Below are 15,992 nucleotides of genomic sequence, written 5' to 3' on the forward strand. Positions count from 1 at the left end.
TCACATGATTATGTTGTTGGTATAACGCCTCTCGGGTTTATTACCACACAACTTATGGATCAGGATTGGTCATATTGGCGGCTATGGCCGGTGACTTCTGAGGTAAATGTGAGGCCGGGGTGCAGGGCAGGGGGGTGGTTTTGTTGCTGTGAACACTGTATTTGACCTTGTCCTCAGTGAGGGGATACTTTCCACCTGTCACCTGAGGTGATTTATGTCTGGGGCGGCGCTGACATTTTACTATCGCAGACATGACGCCGCTGTCACTAATGCGCCTGTTTTCTGTCAGAAAGCGCAAACACACGGGAGAGCGGGGCCTGCACAATGCGCTCGCGCGCTGCACGTCGGAATTTGTAGTCCGCCCAGAGGCGTGTAGGAATAAGAGGGAGGAGCGCGCATGACTACATCTCCCACAACTCCCCGAGCGTCGAAGTCCCGGATGTCTACCGCGCCGGAAGAGAAGACAGCCTCTTTCCCAGCCATCTTTTGGCTTAAGTAGCATCCGAGCTGCGCGCTCCAGGCCTCGTAGAATCGGAGCACATCCACCTCTCTAGGGGCCATCATGCCCGGGCATTTGCAGGAAGGCTTCGGCTGCGTCGTCACTAACCGTTTCGACCAGTTATTCGACGATGAGTCCGATCCCTTCGAGGTGCTGAAGGCGGCGGAGAACAAGAAGAAGGAGGCGACGGGGGCCCCGGCCCAAGGCGCAGGCAAGACAGCGGCTCAGGCCGCCAAACAGCCCAAGAAGGAGTCTCAGAAGGACCGCAGGAACCCGCTGCCCGAGAAGAAGGAGGAGGCAGCACCGCCGCCAGTGGCGCTGAAGAAGGAAGGTGAGGCGGGCGTGCGCGGGACTAGGCCTCGGCCTGCAGGGGGCGCCCCGGGGACTGGGCCTCGGCCTGCACCTACAGGAGAACCCTCAGCCTGCACCCACGGGGGAACCCCCGGCACGGGGCTTCGGCCTGTACCCACAGGGGGCGCCCCCGGCCTGCACCTACAGGGGGCGCCTCCGACACTGGGCTTTGGCCTGCACCAACAGGGGAGCCCCCGGCCTTCACCCACAGGGTCTACCCCCGGCACTGGGCTTCGGCCTGCACCTACAGGGGCGCCCCCAGCCTGAACCAACAGGGGCCACCCCTTGGCCCTAGGCCTGCACCCCCTGCACGGGGCACCCTCATAATTGGGGGCACCCTGCTGCTTTATGTTCAGCCCCGCCGGCCGGGTGACCCCCACCGGGGGCAATGACCCGCTTCCGGGCGTCACTCCTGGAGGGCAGTGACCCCTTTCTGCCCGGCACGTGCTGCTGTCACCCTGCTCCGGGGGCGGGTGGATGGCGGGAGATGATGGCCGCTCACCACGTGCTTACAGCAGGAGGAGGTGGGGGTGGTGGCTCTGCTGTGTCACAACATGAGGGCAGCACGTGGCCGGGCAGATTCGGGGGACCCTTATAGTGGGGAGGGGGCAGTACGTGGGAACCGGAAGCTACTTTAGGGGGAAGTTGTGGTGGTTTTTTTTTTTTGTTACATTTGGTAACAAGTGAAACCTTTTGTACATGGGGGGGGGGGGGGGGGGATAGAAGTTTATGGGTTTTTTAATTTTCCTTTTCCCAATGGGCGGCGTACAGACGGGCACAGACAGTCTCTTGTGCGCGGCCCGCAGACTGGTGATTGGAGGAGCCCCCTACAGTATTTCACGTGCAGACCCAGCATTCAGCTTGTTCTACTTTTAAATGGCTTCTTGATTATCAAAAAGGGGCAGCTCTCCATCAGTGCACTGGATGAGGTTCTCCTCAATGTCGGGCATCCACCAGTTTCTTCAGTTTGTGTCATATACAAATAAAAATGGAGGTTTAAATTGGGAAAGACAGTGATAATTCGGGCGCTCTTCTCAGCAGTGAGGTCCCATCAGTGAGACGCCCACTGGATATCCAGGGGTAATGCCATATTAGTGATGAGCGAGCACTACCACTTCAGGTACTCGAAACGAGCAGATTGGATGGGCACGACACTAGTATAATGGGAGCGGAAGTGGAAGTCAAGCATTTTTTTTTTTGGAGGCCCAATCGTCCGACCTGTTCATTTCGAGTGCCAAGCATGGTAGGTCTCGTTCATCCCTACATATTATATATGTAATGTTTTCTTCGGCTGAGCAGTGGCCTTTAAATGTCCCTAAATGCATCGTTCCAAGTGGGTAGTGAAGGTCCCTGCGATCGGCTAAGTTGGCTGATGGGCCGAGCAGGTGAAATCGGCCGTGTGCGGCAACATATATTTGTTGATGTACTAGACCAGAAGACCCGAAGCTCCTCAGTTGAGTGTTCCTAGGCAAGCAACATCCCACAAAGACCCGAAGCTCCTCAGCTGAGCGTTCCTAGGTAGGCGACACCCCACCAGGACCCAAAGCTCCTCAGCTGAGCGTTCCTAGGCAGGCGACACCCCACCAAGACCCGAAGCTCCTCAGCGGAGCGTTCCTAGGCAGGCGACACCCCACCAAGAACCGAAGCTCCTCAGCGGAGCGTTCCTAGGCAGGCGACACCCCACCAAGACCCGAAGCTCCTCAGCGGGAGCGTTCCTAGGCAGGCGACACCCCCACCAAGACCCGAAGCTCCTCAGCGGAGCGTTCCTAGGTAGGCGACACCCCACCAAGACCCGAAGCTCCTCAGCGGGAGCGTTCCTAGGCAGGCGACACCCCCCACCAAGACCCGAAGCTCCTCAGCGTAGCGTTCCTAGGCAGGCGACACCCCCACCAAGACCCGAAGCTCCTCAGCGGAGCGTTCCTAGGCAGGTGACACCCCACCAAGACCCGAAGCTCCTCAGCTGAGCGTTCCTAGGCAGGTGACACCCCACCCCCATCAGACAGATCAGAAAACCTCTTTAGGCGAAGGCTACACTATCTTTTGTGTTGTTACATTCGCAGCTCATAAGATATTTTTTTGATACTTTGCAGAACTACAAATTAACTATTGAGCTGTAGTATGAGAGACCCAGCGTAGTTCCGGCCTTTATAGTATCTGTGCACCCATACGTACATGTAGGGGTCCACTTTATTATCCAGTTATAAGGCAGGAGCAAGGCTTGTATAGTGTGATCCAGGGCTTCGAGGTGGGACCACACAATATCAATAAACCTTTATAGTGTGATGTCGCAGTCCGTCAGCCTTTTTGGAGTTGCGCGCTTTGGGTCAAGATGGACGGTCACATTACTGTATATCAGCCTAATTTATTTAGTGGAGATATGGGGTGTTTCCACTTTGGTTTTTCTCTAGTAGCCCCATAGGCAGTGAGTGGGGCAGTGGTGCACGTTCACGTCCTCCGCTCCATCCTGACGGCCGCTCTTGGGCTTGGTTGGGTTCCATGTCGTCCGACCATCCCCTCCCCCTTTACCTATGAAAGTTGTCTTATCCTTTGGATAGCCGTTGGGTATAATCTCATGTTCACTAGTAGATTTTTGTGGCCCATGACCGTTATTTCTAACACTGCTACTGACCCAACTGCTTTGCCCAGATTTACATCTTGTTGCAGTCGTGGTCAGATAGTACCATCATATTTTCTTTAACCACATGAAGTCAGTGTGGTCTGTCTGTTGCAGATGACTTCTGTCATGTGATTTTTCATTTCTCCGTTCCTAATACAGAGCAGAAAGTATAATTTCCAATGCCAATGTGAAGCCAGCCTAAGACTAACCCTCGCTAAATTGGGTGGACACTTGCACGTCGCTGTAGGGTTCATAGGCTGGGCTGGGTCGTGTTGAGTCGCGCCACAGTCACATCAAGCTTACGTTTAGTCAGGGAAGCTCCCGATCCACTCGTCGTGCCTACAGGCCTCATCTGACTGGTATAAATTAGTATACGCAGCACACAAGTCCAGTTTTCCATGTAGTATGATGGAGTCACAGGCTCCTTCCTCCTAATGTGAGATTCATGAGGTTTTCATAACTTGTCCATTAACTGGATGCCATTATAGCCTGTGGGGACAGACGCTGCTGTTGGGCATCTTTCAAAGCCTCCGCCAAATTAATGGGGTCTTTTCTTAGTGTATAGGCCCTTGGCATGGCCAATGTGTTGTCCACTTAGGGTTGCACAAGGTGCAGAACGTGCTGCTTTGAGGATGGCTTGGTGCTTTCATTTCGCACTTGGCAGCAGTTGCACCACAAGTGTAAGTTCCCAGAGTTCCTGCATCTCCACGAAGCACAGATCTTGTATCGCACGCAACATTCAGCCCATCAGATATCGTCACCTCCAGGTTTTCTCAGCGTCTGCACAATATTCGCAGGCCCTGTCAGTATTTACTGGGCGTGGAAGCCATTGTTCATCTCACAGCGCGTCTAGTGCACAGGCCGACGTTTGTGACCGCACCCAAGTATAAATGTATATATATATTTTTTTTTTTCTTTTAAGGTAGTAATTGAGCTGCCTGCATTACACCCATTGGTTTATTAACCTTGTGAGTCTTGCTACGTGTGGGACTTGTTCCCAAGTTATAATTGGCTTGGCTCAGCTCGCCTGCATTTGCAGCACTTTATAGGCTTCAGCAGCTGTTGTCAGAGCCAGTTCAGCAGTAGCGGCACCGGCCGGGCGGCTATTCTCAGGCCCTTGTCAGAGCCCAGAAAGCGCTGTCACTCACAACTTGGCTGCTTATCTAGAAGACCTTGCAGCGGGCTGGTGACCTTATGCTGTCCAGATACCTCTGTAACTGTAGTAAGGTTGTGTTTAGCTGAAAGCAGCTCGTAATCCAACACCTAAACATGTGCACACGGCCGTGAGGTCAGGACGGGGGAGGGCACTCCAGATAGCATTATACTATAACCGGAGCTTTATTGTAGTGGTTAATACTGTGGTCTGGTCCCCCTTGTATCTTCTCATAATGGCCCCTGTAGGGGCAGAAGTGACCCAGTAATAAATAAGACAAGGGAGATAAGATTATCCACCCTCGTCTGGTTAACTCTCCCAGTTGGAGTCTTCTTAAGGAATTGTTATGCAAGTGTTTACCTTGCCTTTTGATAGCTCGCAATGCTTAGGGTACCTTCACACTTAGCGATGCAGCAGCGATCCGACCAGCGATCTGACCTGGTCAGGATCGCTGCTGCATCGCTACATGGTCGCTGGTGAGCTGTCAAACAGGCAGATCTCACCAGCGACCAGTGAACAGCCCCCCAGCCAGCAGCGACGTGCAAGCGACGTTGCGCTTGCACGGAGCCGCCGTCTGGAAGCTGCGGAGACTGGTAACTAAGGTAAACATCGGGTATGGTTACCCGATGTTTACATTAGTTACCAGTGTGAGCAGGGAGCAGGGAGCCGCGCACACTAAGCGCTGGCTCCTTGCTCTCCTAGCTACAGTACACATCGGGTTAATTAACCCGATGTGTAATGCAGCTACATGTGCAGAGAGCAGGGAGCCTCGCACACTGAGCGCTGGCTCCTTGCTCTCCTAGCTGCTGTACACATCGGGTTAATTAACCCGATGTGTACAGCAGCTACATGTGCAGAGAGCCGGAGCCGGCAGCACAGGCAGCGTGAGAGCTGCAGAGGCTGGTAACTAAGGTAAATATCGGGTAACCACCTTGGTTACCCGATGTTTATCTTGGATACAGCTTACCTCAGCTGTCAGACGCCGGCTCCTGCTCCCTGCTCGCTTCATTTGTCGCTCTCTTGCTGTCACACACAGCGATCTGTGTGTCACAGCAGGAGAGCGGCTTTGAAGAAAACGAACCAGGGCTGTGTGTAACGAGCAGCGATCTCGCAGCAGGGGCCAGATCGCTGCTCAGTGTCACACACAGCGAGATCGCTAATGAGGTCACTGCTGCGTCACAAAAAGCGTGACTCAGCAGCGATCTCGGCAGTGAGCTCGCTATGTGTGAAGCACCCCTTAATTGTTTTGCCTGGTTTTATCATGTCCTGTGGTTGCCTGTGCCACTGACAAGTTGTTGACATATGCGCTCCATGTGACAGGGATCAGAAGAGTTGGCAGGAGGCCCGACCAGCAGCAACAACAGCAGCAGCAGCAGGCACCACAGCAGCAGCAGGCACCGCAGCAGACTTCACAGGCTCCACAGGGCGAAGGGAAGCCCACCGACAGAAGACCCGTCGAGAGGCGGCCACCTCGTGAACGCCGCTTTGAAAAGCCAACAGAAGAAAAGGGTGAAGCAGGGGAATTCTCCATTGACAGGTAAAGCTGTGGCTTCAAAAGTTTCATGGAGGTTTGATTAATCTACTAAATAAATGTACTTATCCTACATTTTTTACCATTACTGGATCTTTACAGTTAGCCTCAAATTATTAGGAACTGTAATGTCTATGTGCGCACGTTGCGTATTTGCATACAGTTACGCTGCGATCTGCACCGCAGCGTAACTGCATGCGTTCTGCGTCCCCAGCATAATCTATGAAGATTATGCAAGAGACGTGCGCACGTGGCGTATTAGAGCGCAGCGCTTCGGCTGCTGCCCGAAGCGCGCGTTGTAAGAAGTGACATGTCACTTCTTCCATGCGCTCTGCATACAGTTCCCGCTCTGTCTATGGGAGAGGCTGCACTCAGAGCGCATGGAATCGGCTTTTTTTTTTTCATTACGGACTCTTTCTGCAGCGATTTGAAGCGCACGTCTGCTGTTCAAATCGCTGCAGAAATTTGTGCAGGGACAGAACACAACGTGCGCACATAGCCTTATTGTGCATTCATTTGGCTGCAGTTTTGTAATTTTACCCTGGTTGAGTCTCTGGATTTCAGGTTATCATCATATCCCATCCATATAGTCAATTTGTTTTGTGGCTTTGTGCTAGTTGGAGTGTGTAAGACCTTAGGTGGTTTGCATGAACTTTTATGCTTTTATTATTCCTATTGCAGGCCCATTGGTGACAGGCCACCTCGTGGTCGCGGCGGCCCCGGCGGAAGGGGGGGACGCGGCCGTGGACGTGGTATCGGCAGGGGCGATGGCTTTGACTCTCGTGGCAAACGTGAATTTGACAGGCATAGTGGTAGCGACCGAGCGTAAGTATCTTTTGCTTCTCATTTCAGCTTCTTTTTGCTGATTATTGTGTTTTCCCAATGAACTTTCGTCCCCACTGACCATATAACTCATTTTGGTTAGTTCTTCACATTTCAGTGGCCCGAAACATGAGGACAAGAGAGGCGGCAGCGGATCCCACAACTGGGGGACTGTAAAGGATGAACTGAGGTTGGTTGGGCTCATTCACGGCTCCTGTTTGAAAAAAAAAAAAAAAAAAATGTAGAGGCAGCGGGATGGTTCTGGATTCGTGGGGGTGTTAAACATATCTGTCATGGGAGAGTCAGGAGACCCCTATGCACCAAAGATGGTCACTGATCCTCCTGAAACTTGGTGTTCGGCCAATTTTGCGCTGTGTTTAAGCACCTTACAATAGATTACTGCAGAAATATGATACATGAATCCTGATGGGTAGTTTGTGCTGCTCTTATGTGTGCGTGTCACACTGATAAGGACTTGGTGGGCCGTACGCCTATGTGATAAGCTGATGACGCCTGCATTTTGCTAGCTGTAGAAAAGTCTGCAATAGTTTGCATACGTCGCTTCATTTCTCGCCTGTGTCCATTGGATTAGGCAGATTGACTTTTCTTTTTTAACTTATTTTAGGTATCAATTTAGTATAATTTGCAGATCAGTTTCTTATTTTGGAAAAGACTAGATCAGTGTTTCCCAAACTCCAGTTCTCACGGCCCCCAACGAGTCATGTTTTCAGGATTTTCTTACTATTGAACAGGTGATGGAATCATTATCAAGGCATCACCTGTGCTATATTAAGGAAATCCTAAAAACATGACCTGTTGGGGGTCGTGAGGACTGGAGTTTGGGAACGACTGCAGTCTGCAAACAATTGCTGGTTTTTACATAGCACAAATCTGAGATGGCAGTAAAAGCAAAGTGGTTTTCCAGTCTTTGCAAGCAACATCATATTGCTAGGGTGTTAAATGTCTTGCAGATTAGTGGGGTCTGACAGGTGGGAAGTTGCCACTTTTCTATTTGCTAGCCTAGCACAATAAGGCAATCTTATCACCCAGTTCGGAGACGTTGGCCTGTCTGTCTGATTTCTTCTGCTTGGGTTTCCCTTGAACTCGAATTCTTAGTAAATTGTGGCATTTTATACCTGAGGTTAAGAAAACCGGTTTTAAAAAGTCTCTACAGTCTTTAGGCTACATTCATACATCTGTGTGAAACGTCCTGGCATTTCTTCTCGGTCAGAACACTGACCCATAGTTTCACTGATCCATACACATCAGTATTAAAAACTAGTCCATGTTTTTTGGCTTTTCAGCCTCAGATCAGGTCCTATTCTCATCTGTTTAGGGCTCAGACTCTGCGATTAAAGTCTTTGCAGATCTGTGCGATGCAGACAAAACCAGGAAGACAGATTTCCTTCTTGTTTTAAATTGATACCTTTAAGACCATGTGCACACATTAAATATTTGAGTTTTGTTTCCTCTGTGCACCCCTTGTGCAGTTTTTACCCACTCCTGGTTTTGGCTTACAAATACTGAGGTATAAAAACTCACCAAATATGCAGTGTGTACGTGGCTTGAGTCAATGGCTATAAAAAGTTCAGATTGTTTATTTCTTGCACCAGTGAAAAAAGAGGGGAAAAAACAAGTAGGGTGACACCTGGGAGAAAAAAAAAATCAGTCTGTTTTTCAGATGGTAACGCACGGATGTGTGACTGTAGCCTCAGGAGTCGCATGACAATGCTTGATATTTGGGTTTATCTAATGACGAAAGAAAAGATGCAGAGTTTTCCTCATTGTGTATAATTTTTCAGCGAACTGGACCAGTCGACCGTAACTGAGGAGACGCCCGAAACCGAAGATCAACCCGCCGCCGACTCTGAGAACAAGTGAGTGGTAATATAGGATTGCTAGGTCGCTGCAGCCAAAAAATCTTGCATTACAAACCTGATGATACAGGGGATCATAACGCCTGAAATGAAACTTGCCTTTTCTTCAGCGCTCTATTGGGAGACCCAGACGATTGGGGTATAGCTACTGCCCTCTGGAGGCCACACAAAGCACTACATCAAAAGTGCAAGGCCCCTCCCCCTCTGGCTATACCCCCCCCGTGGTATCACGGGTTCTCCAGTTTTAGCTTTGTGTGCGAAGGAGGTCAGACATCCACGCATAGCTCCACAGATTTTAGTCAGCAGTAGCTGCTGACTATTTCGGATGGAAGAAAAGAGGACACATATAGTGTCCCCAGCATGCTCCCTTCTCACCCCTGGATGGTGTTGTAAGGTTGAGGTACCTATTGCTGGTACGGAGGCTGGAGCCCACATGCTGCTTTCCTTCCACATCCCCCTGAGGGGCTCTGTGGAAGTGGGATCCTGCCGGCCTCAAAGCTCTGACGCCGGGCTCCATCCACAGACCCATTTGAACCTGTTGGATACGGAGCTGGAGTACCGTTCAGGGACATGGCCCTGCACCATTACAGGTACTCTGTGTCCCCGTACACACAGGCACAGCACACTCCAGACTTGCTGGGTGTGCTAGTGCGCCGGGGACAGTAATGGGTTACAGTCACTGCAGCTTTGCTGAGTGACTTTGTGTTTTGGGAACTACCGCGCCGGACGCTCCGGGAGCGGCGGCGCGGCTGGGACTTGTAGTTCGCCGGGGACTGGGCGCCGACCGCGCTTTTACGGCGGCGGCGCTTATAAATCCAGTCCCCGGCTTCTGCGGCCTAGTGCCGCTTCGTTCCCGCCCCCTCCCTGTCACTCAGGGAAGGGGACAGGCGCTGAGCAATCAGCAGCGCCGAGGGCTGGAGCCTTTTTACATGCTCCAGCCCTCTCACTGCACACTGTCGGGCGCCGGATTCCCGCTCTGCCTTGGGGGCACGCCCACGGCCCGCCCCTCCTCACATGAGCTGGGGAAGAAGCCGGCAGCCATTACTGAAGTCCGAGCTCGGATTTTCGGCAACCAGGCAGGACGGTGGCGATCATACACCCGCTTATAGGCGGGCGGTAAGCGGCACACATAGTGCTGACCACAGATAACTGCAGTGTGTACATGTGTTGTTTTTAACTGCACAGGTCGCTATATGCCCGCTTGGGGAGCGACACATTAGCAGCAGGAAAGCAGGTGTGCTAAGGCACAGGCTTTCTAGGCTGCTTGTATTGCACGACTGAGGTGTTCATTTGTGTTTATGTGTTATACATTGCACTGTACAGTCGCTAGTCTTAGCTATATTCTCCTGGAATGGCTAGACTACAGCAGCAGAAAACCAAGGGTGCTGGGGCACAGGTTTTTTTCTATGCTGCTTGTATTGCATTGGCTGCAGTGTGCATTTGTACTTGTGCTTGTATGCTATACATTGCACTGTATGGTCACTCTTCTGGGCCATATTCCCCTAGATGACTAGTCTACAGCAGCAGAAGAGCTGGGGTGCCAGGGCACAGGCTTCTATGCTGCTTGTATTGCATGTGCTGCAGTGTTCATTTGTACTTGTGCTGGTATGCTATACATTGCACTGTAGGGTCACTCTTGGCTATATTCCCCTAGATGACTAGTATACAGCAGCATAAGAGCAGGGGTGCCAGGGCACAGGCTTCTATGCTGCTTGTATTGCTTGTGCTGCAGTGGTCATTTGTACTTTATGCCTGTATGCTATACATTGCACTGTACGGTCACCAATCTTGGCTATATAATTCTAGATAGCTAGTCGGCAGCGGCAAAACAGCAACACAGATTTTCAGTGCTGTTTTTACTACATGGGATGCTGTTCATGACACCGTCCCATTGTGTGCATGCTCCCCCGTAGCAGTCTGCCGGGGTCTCTAGCACTTCGTCTGCCTGGGTCTCTACTAGTTGTGGCCAAAGAAACCACCTGTCAACCCTGTCCATGGACAGGGACGGAGTAGTCATAATATAGAGACTTGCAGTCCAGACAGGCCATGGGCAATCCACTTGACCAAAAGGCAGCTCTTCAGGGCTTTGATACTGACATAGCTATCGATCCGGATACACCGGGTGGTAACGCCATACGGAATGATCCTATACCGTCCATCAATGGAAGGTTGGATCTTTCTCCCTCAGCTCCCCCAGTGGAGATAGGAGACGAACAGGAGAAGTCCCTTTTCAGTATCTCACACAGATGTTGAGTATTTTTCTGGCCACGCTGACTTCAGAGAAGCAGTCCAGGAACACCACGCTTACCAGATAAGCGTCTTCTCCAAACGTTTTTAGGATACACGTTATTCCTTTTTCCCCTGACGCGGTCAGTGCTGGACCCAGGGTCCAAAGGTGGATTCTCCAATCTCCAGGCTTGCGTCTAGAGACATGGTTGCACTGGAGATGGGGCTTCACTTAAAGACGCCAGTCACAGACAGATGGACTCTGGTTGAAATCTGTCTAGGAAGCTACGGCGTGTCGGTTGCTCCGGCATCCACAGCCGTATAGGCAACCTAACCTTTTCAGCTGTTCTTGCGCAGCTGGCCTTGAGCACAGGGACATCTGTACCGCAGAGGCGTCCGTAACCCGCAATGGCTGCACTGCGACTTACCCTGTTAATACTGTCCTAAAAGTACAGTCGAGGTTTCGGTCCTTCCCAAGCTCCGGTAGGTCCCAATTGTCCTCGGGCAAAAGGGCTACTAAACCTCAGACGGGCTCAGATTCCGGCCGGGCTCAATCACGCCCAAGGAAGGCAGTCGGAGGAACCGCTACCAAGGCGGTCTCCTCAGGACTCTCAGCTCTCTCTCTCTCTCTCCGCATCCGCGGTTGATGGCAGAACCCCCCGCCTTTGGCGACATTTAGCTGCCACAGGTCACAGACCGGTGGGTGGCGAACATTGTGCTCACGTGCACAGGACAGTGTTCTATTCTCGTCCTCCGACTCCATTTCCCTGCTGCAGGCGGTGGATGCTCTAAGAGCAGAAGGAGTGGTGATCCCTGTCCCCCCTCAGGAGGCGGTTCCGGATGGAATCCCTCCGATCCGTCATTACCTCAATGTCTCGAGGAGACTTCCTTGCCTCAACAGACATCAAAGATGCCTATCTTCACGTGCCAATTGCCACGGAGCACCAACGTTTTCTACGTTTTGTGATAGGAGACGAGCATCTTCAGTTCGTAGCTCTGCCATTCAGTCTGGCGACAGCCCCACGGGTGTTCACCAAGGTCATGGCAGCAGTGGTAGCAGTCTTGCACTTTCAGGGACACCCGGTGATCCCATACTTGGACGATCTACTCGTCAAAGCACCCTCCCTCGAGGCATGCCAACGCAGCCTGAATGTTACGCTGGAGACTCTCCAGACTTTCGGGTGGATCATCAATTTGGCAAGGTCAAATCTGTCTCCGACTCAATCACTAACGTATCTCGGCATGGAGTTTCATACTCTATCAGCAATAGTGCAGCTTCCGCTGAACAAGCAGCGTTCACTGCAGACAGAGGTGCAGTCTCTCCTTCAAGGCCAGTCGCACCCCTTAAGGCGCCTCATGCACTTCCTAAGGAAGATGGTGGCAGCCATTGAGGCAGTTCTCTTTGCGCAGTTTCATCTGCGCCAACGGCAATGGGACATTCTCCGCCAATGGGACGGGCAGTCAACCTCCCTGGACAGGGAAGTCTCCCTTTCCCAGACGGCCGAGGACTCTCTGCTATAGTGGCCATAGCACCCATCCTGGGCACTGGTCACGACAGATACGAGTCTGTCAGGGTGGGGAGCAGTTTGTCTCCGCCACATGGCTCAGGGGACGTGGACTCAGCAGGAGTCCACCCTTCAGATCGATGTTCAAATCGGGGCAGGGTACCTTACCCTATTAGCCTTCCAGAAGTGGCTAGAAAGAGAGCAGATCCGAATCCAGTCGGACATCTCCACAGCGGTGGCATACATCAACCACCAAGAAGGGGCGCGCAGTCAGCAAGCCTTCCAGGAAGTCCGGCGAATCCTCATGTGGGTGGAGGACACAGCATCCACCATATCCGCAGTTCACATCCCGGGCGTAGAAAACTGGGAAGCAGACTTCCTCAGTCGCCAGGGTATGGACGCGGGGGAATGGTCCCTTCACTCGGACGTGTTTCAGGAAATCTGTTGCCGCTGGGGGGTGCCGGACGTCGACCTAATGGCGTCTCGGCACACCAACAAGGTCCCGGCATTTATGGCACGATCGCGCGATCACAGAGCTCTGGCGGCAGACGCCTTAGTGCAAGATTGGTCGCAGTTCCGGCTCACATATGTGTTTCCACCTCTGGCACTCTTGCCCAGAGTACTGCGCAAAAATCAGATCCGATTGCAGCCGCGTCATACTCGTCGCACCAGACTGGCCGAGGAGATCGTGGTACCCGGATCTGTGGCATCTCACGGTCGGCCGACCGTGGTCACTACCAGACCGACCAGACTTACTGTCCCAAGGGCCGTTTTCTCCATCGGAATTCTGCGGCCCTGAACCTGACTGGGTGGCTTTTGTGTCCTGGATCCTAGCGTCTTCAGGATTATCCCAAGGGGTCGTTGCCACCATGAGACTGGCTAGGAAGCCCACGTCTGCTAAGATATACCACAGAACGTGGAAGATTTTCTTATTCTGGTGCTCTACTCAGGGAGTGTCTCCCTGGCCATTTGCATTGCCTACTTTTCTTTCCTTCCTACAATAGGAGTCAGAAAAGGGCTCGTCGCTCGACTCCCTCAAAGGGCAAGTCTCAGCACTATCCGTGTTTTTTCAGAAGCGGCTAGCACGTCTTTCTAAGGTGTGCACGTTCCCGCAGGGGGTTTGTCATATCGTACCCCCGTACAAGCGGCCGTTAGATCCATGGGATCTGAACAGGGTTCTAGTTGCTCTCCAGAAGCCGCCTTTCGAGCCTCTGAAGGAAGTTTCTTTTTCTCGCCTGTCACAGAAGGTGGCGTTTCTCGTTGCGATCACATCGCTTCGGCGAGTGTCTGAGCTGGCAGCTCTGTCATCCAAGGCTCCCTTCCTGGTGTTTCACCAGGACAAGGTAGTGCTGCGCCCCATTCCGGAGTTTCTCCCTAAGGTCGTATCCTCGTTTCATCTTAATCAGGATATCTCCTTACCGTCTTTTTGCACTCATCCGGTTCACCGGTATGAGAATGATTTACGTTTGCTAGATTTGGTGAGAGCACTCAGAATCTACATTTCCCGCACGGCGCCCATGCGCCGTGCCGATGCACTTTTTGTCCTTGTCGCTGGTCCGCGCAAGGGGTTGCAGGCTTCTAAAGCCACCCTGGCTCGATGGATCAAAGAACCAATTCTAGAGGCCTACCGTTCTGCGGGGCTTCCGGTTCCTTCAGGGCTAAAAGCCCACTCAACCAGAGCCGTGGGTGCGTCCTGGGCATTACGTCACCAGGCTTCGGCTCAACAGGTGTGCCAGGCAGCTACCTGGTCCAGTCTGCACACTTTCACCAAGCATTATCAGGTGCATACCTATGCTTCGGCGGATGCCAGCTTAGGTAGAAGAGTCCTGCAGGCGGCAGTGACACCCCCGTAGGGGAGGGCTGTTTTGCAGCTCTAACATGAGGTATTTCTTTACCCACCCAGGGACAGCTTTTGGACGTCCCAATCGTCTGGGTCTCCCAATAGAGCGCTGAAGAAGAAGGGAATTTTGTTACTTACCGTAAATTCCTTTTCTTCTAGCTCTTATTGGGAGACCCAGCACCCGCCCTGTTGTCCTTCGGGATGTTTTTTTGTTGTTTGCGGGTACACATGTTGTTCATGTTGAACGGTTTTTCAGTTCTCCGATGTTATTCGGAGTTAATTTGTTTAAACCAGTTATTGGCTTCCTCCTTCTTGCTTTGGCACTAAAACTGGAGAACCCGTGATACCACGGGGGGGGGTATAGCCAGAGGGGGAGGGGCCTTGCACTTTTGATGTAGTGCTTTGTGTGGCCTCCAGAGGGCAGTAGCTATACCCCAATCGTCTGGGTCTCCCAATAAGAGCTAGAAGAAAAGGAATTTACGGTAAGTAACAAAATTCCCTTCTTTCTAGCTTTTGTTGTAGAGCGTTCCACTATCTGACTGCTTTAACTGTAAAGACTTCTTCCCTATTTCCTCTTTGAACCCCCTGTAGCTTTCAAATACTTATTTTATTTTGTAAAATGACCCATTATCCCATTGATTTTGGGGGTTCCCGACCTTTGAACCTCACACAAATTCTGGAAGTAAAGACTCCAGCATGAAGTTTGCACTTCGCTGCCTTCTTTGTGTTCCATGCGCAGCAAAACCGTGCGGCAGAGCCGTGCCACAGAGCCGTGCCGCTAGCGCCATGTACTAAAGCTTTTTCTTCTACCATTCACTGGGAAGGAAAAAAAAAAAAGAAAACTAAATGCAAGGAAAGCTGTAAAATACAAAATCTAGACGTGCATGGCATTTTTTCACAAGCCACAAAAGAAAAAAATGCAGACAGCCAAACATGAATTTTGGTTATTGCTTATAAATTTCATTATAGATTTAAATAATTTTTCAAAAGGTTTTTTTGGTTTTTTTTTTAACCTTCAGTTACGTAAATTTTACTCGATAGCTCATGGACATTGGTGTGGATTAGGCCTTCTATGAAGTAATTCTACCCCTCACATTTGTAGCCAGAAGACTTCCAGTGTCTTGTAACTTTCTGCCTCATAACGGAGTTTTTTTATTTTAGGGAGAATGAGGTTGAAGAGGTGAAGGAAGAGGGACCTAAGGAAATGACCCTGGATGAATGGAAGGCCATGCAAGACAAAGAACGCGCAAAAGTAGAGTTTAACATCCGGAAACCAAACGAAGGCGCTGACGGCCAATGGAAGAAAGGATTTGTCCTCCACAAGTCTAAGAGTGAAGAGGTAAGTCATCGTCTAACTATCCTATGATATGGGGTTACTTTAGTGCACTGTATGCATATTACAGTTTGGCAGTACATTGGGTCACACCGCTCCTATTGCATTATAAAGAGAAACTGCAAATGCAGATTGTGCATGCACCACATACTGGTATATAGAATCATAGAATGGTAGAATTGGAAATGGACCTCAAGGGCCATCGGGTCCAACCCCCTGCGAGTGCAGGCTTGCCTAA

The 15,992-nt window shown here is 51.4% G+C and overlaps 1 protein-coding gene across 4 annotated transcripts in view; it reads left to right on the forward strand.

Annotated features, from left to right (window-relative positions):
* Window positions 1-453: 453 nt before the first annotated feature.
* SERBP1 (SERPINE1 mRNA binding protein 1) overlaps window positions 454-15,992 on the forward strand; it is a 32,225-nt gene continuing 16,686 nt past the window's right edge. For 2 of the 4 annotated variants that reach the window (XM_075320328.1, XM_075320330.1), the window contains exons 1-6: window positions 454-830; window positions 5,941-6,157; window positions 6,833-6,976; window positions 7,077-7,163; window positions 8,776-8,850; window positions 15,583-15,760. In XM_075320328.1, the coding sequence (XP_075176443.1) occupies window positions 563-830; window positions 5,941-6,157; window positions 6,833-6,976; window positions 7,077-7,163; window positions 8,776-8,850; window positions 15,583-15,760 (969 nt within the window). In that variant the 5' untranslated portion in view covers window positions 454-562. The remainder of the gene's footprint in view (window positions 831-5,940; window positions 6,158-6,832; window positions 6,977-7,076; window positions 7,164-8,775; window positions 8,851-15,582; window positions 15,761-15,992) is intronic. The other 2 variants (XM_075320329.1, XM_075320331.1) reach the window with 1 other exon arrangement.

The sequence above is a fragment of the Anomaloglossus baeobatrachus genome, chromosome 8, assembly GCF_048569485.1.
Source record: "Anomaloglossus baeobatrachus isolate aAnoBae1 chromosome 8, aAnoBae1.hap1, whole genome shotgun sequence".
NCBI classification, from domain to species: Eukaryota; Metazoa; Chordata; class Amphibia; order Anura; family Aromobatidae; genus Anomaloglossus; species Anomaloglossus baeobatrachus.